The following is a 3,110-nucleotide window of genomic DNA, read 5'->3' as shown; positions in this document are numbered from 1 at the left end:
TGTGCTTGTCAAACTCCTTTGCGCCAAGAGCTTTAGTGAATGGGTCTGCAACATTTTCTTTTCCATCAACCTTTTGAATCTTGACGTCTCCGCGTTCAATGATCTCTCTTATCAAGTGATACCTTCGTAGAACATGTTTGGACTTTTGGTGTGATATTAGCTCTTTTGCTTGAGCAATGGCTCCAGTATTGTCCAACAACAGTGGAACCGTACCTTCTATTGAAGGAACCACACCAAGTTCAGTTAAGAACTTTTTCATCTATACAACTTCCTTAGAAGCTTCACTAGCTACTACATATTCTGCTTCAGTCACTGAATCAGCTGCTGTAGCTTGTTTGGAACTGTTCCAACTCACTGCACCACCATTTAAGGTGAATACATAAGCAGAAATAGATTTGCTATCATCTCTATTTGAAGAGAAACTTGCATCAGTATAACCTTCAAGTTTCAATTCAGAATCTCCATAGATGAGAAATTGGTCTTTAGTCCTTCTTAAGTACTTAAGAATGGTCTTCACCACCTTCCAATGTTCCTCACCAGGATTTGCCTGATATCGGCTAGTTACTCCAAGTGCATAAGCCACATCAAGACGTGTACATATCATGGTATACATGATAGCTCTCACTGCACTAGCGTATGGGATCCTACTCATGCGTTCTCTCTCTTTAGGTGTTTTAGGACAATCTTCCCTACTGAGAGTAATTCCAGTGCCTATCGGTAGATAGCCTCTTTTAGAATTATCCATATTATACCTCTTTAAGATGGTATCAATGTACAAAGACTGGGAAAGTCCAAGCAACTTCCTAGATCTATCTCTATAGATCTTTATTCCTAATAAAGCTGCTTCTCCCAAGTCTTTCATAGAGAACTGTTCAGGTAGACAAATCTTGGTACTTTGCAATGCTAGTATGTCATTACCAATGAGCAATATATCATCAACATACAACACTAAGAATATAATTGTGCTCCCACTAACCTTTTTGTACACACAAGGTTCTTCTTCGTATCTAACAAAATTGAACTTTTCAATTGTCTTGTTAAAGCAAATATTCCAACTTCGAGAAGCTTGCTTTAGTCCATAAATGGATATTTGTAGCTTGCAGATTTTATTATGATCAGACAAAGATGTGAAACCTTCAGGTTGTGTCATGTACACATCCTCTTCTAGCTCACCATTAAGAAAAGTTGTTTTCACATCCATTTGAAGGTTCAACTAAAGTCCATACTTTATTTTCCTTCATGGATTCCATTTCGGATTCCATGACCTTTTGCCACTTCTCATAATCAGAACTTTGTATAGCCTCTTCATAGGTCTTAGGTTCATCATCATTATGATCAACCTCATTTGATACATTATCTTGTACCAATAAATTTAATCTAGTTGGTACATGACGTTCTCGTGTAGACCTTCTAAGAGGTATTTATACAACCTATTCACCTTGTGCTGGATTTGGTTGTTGTTCAATTTGGTTTGGAACTGGTTCATTAACCTGTTCTTGAACTTTATTTAGTTCTTGAACTTCAACCGTTAAAGATGGCAACTTCCTTGGCAACTTCAAAACATACAGTAAAGGTTCTTCAACTTGGGTCTCATGATCCTTATATTATGTTGATTCATTAGTTTCTTGAACTTCATCAAGTTCTATTTCTCCATTATAATTTCCTTCTAAAAGAAATTCCCTTTCCAAAAAGGTTGCTCCCCTGGTCACAAACACTTTATGGTCAGAAGGGTGATAGAAATAATATCCCATTGTTTCCTTGGGATACCTAATGAACCTACACTTATCAAATCTTGAGTCAAGTTTTTCAGATTGTAGTCTTTTAACATAAGCTGGACAACCCCAAACTTTAATATGTCTAAGGTTAGGCTTACATCCTTTCCATATCTTATATGGTGCTGTAGAGTCTGACTTAGTGAGAACTTTATTAAGTAAGTATGTTGCTGCTTCCAAAGCATATCCCCATAAATTTATTGGAAGATCAGTGAACCCCATCATAGATCTCACCATATCTAATAAGGTTCGATTTTTCCTTTCATACACACCATTGTGTTGTGGTGTTCCTGGAGGTGTCCACTGTGAGAGAATCTCATTCTCTTTGAGATATCTGGTAAAATCTTCACTAAGATATTCTCCACCTCTATCAGACCTTAGTACTTTGATACTTTTACCAGTCTGCTTCTCAACTTCACTACGGAATCTTTTGAACATTTCAAAAGATTCAAACTTGTGTTTCATAAGATATACAAATTCATATCTTGACATATCATCAGTGAAGGTGATGAAGTAAGAATATCCACCTCTAGCTTGAATTTTCATGGGCCCACAACATCTGTATGAGTTAGCCCCATTAATTCAGAAGCTCTTTCTCCACTTCCATTAAATGGAGATTTGGTCATTTTTTCCTTTGAGACAAGATTTACAAGTTGGATATGATTCAAAATCATATTTGTCAAGGTACCTTTCCTTGTACTGCTTGTTAATTATTTTCTCTCCAATATGACCAAGCCTACAATGCCAACGGTATGTATGATTTACTTGATCATCTCTTTTCCTCTTAAGACTTGAAACATGCATAATTGAATTAGCATTTACATTAGGTAAGATATGAACATCATGTTGGAGATAGCCATTCACATATAAATTATCACTATAATAAATAGAGCAAAAACCATTGCCTATATTAATGCGAAAACCATGTTTGTCTAACATAGAAACTGAAATTATGTTCGAAACAAATTTAGGAACGTAATAACAATCATCCAACATAAGTACTTTGCCCGTAGGCATTATTAAAGAAATTGATCCTATAGCTACGACCGCAACTTTTGCACCATTTCCAACTTGTAGATTAACTTCTCCTTTTTTTAGCCTCCTACTTATCTTGAACCCTTGCAATATATTACAGATGTTATAACCATTGCCAATATCTAGTACCCACAGTGAAGAATTAGTAGTAGCTAAAGAAACCTTGAAAACATTTTTCATTAATGTCTCACCTTGTTTCTTATCCTTTAGAGTTGCAAGATACTCCTAGCAGTTTCTCTTCCAATGCCCTTTCTTCTTACAGTGAAAACATTCAGCATCATATACTGATTGCAAGATCAAATC

The 3,110-nt window shown here is 35.9% G+C and overlaps 1 protein-coding gene across 1 annotated transcript; it reads right to left on the bottom strand.

Moving 5' to 3' along the window:
• Positions 1-259: 259 nt before the first annotated feature.
• LOC142181448 (secreted RxLR effector protein 161-like) lies at positions 260-652 on the bottom strand. The gene has a single exon (XM_075254364.1). It carries the CDS (start codon positions 650-652, stop codon positions 260-262), a length of 393 nt encoding a protein of 130 aa, XP_075110465.1.
• Between the last annotated feature and the right edge of the window lie 2,458 nt (positions 653-3,110).

Source organism: Nicotiana tabacum, chromosome 6 (genome assembly GCF_000715075.1).
Source record: "Nicotiana tabacum cultivar K326 chromosome 6, ASM71507v2, whole genome shotgun sequence".
In the NCBI taxonomy this organism is placed as follows: Eukaryota; Viridiplantae; Streptophyta; class Magnoliopsida; order Solanales; family Solanaceae; genus Nicotiana; species Nicotiana tabacum.
This window is presented reverse-complemented; position numbering and strand designations above follow the sequence as displayed.

Excerpts from the sequence above, each read along its gene's own strand:
- LOC142181448 (XM_075254364.1), bottom strand. The coding sequence starts at position 652 with ATGAGTAGGATCCCATACGCTAGTGCAGTGAGAGCTATCATGTATACC.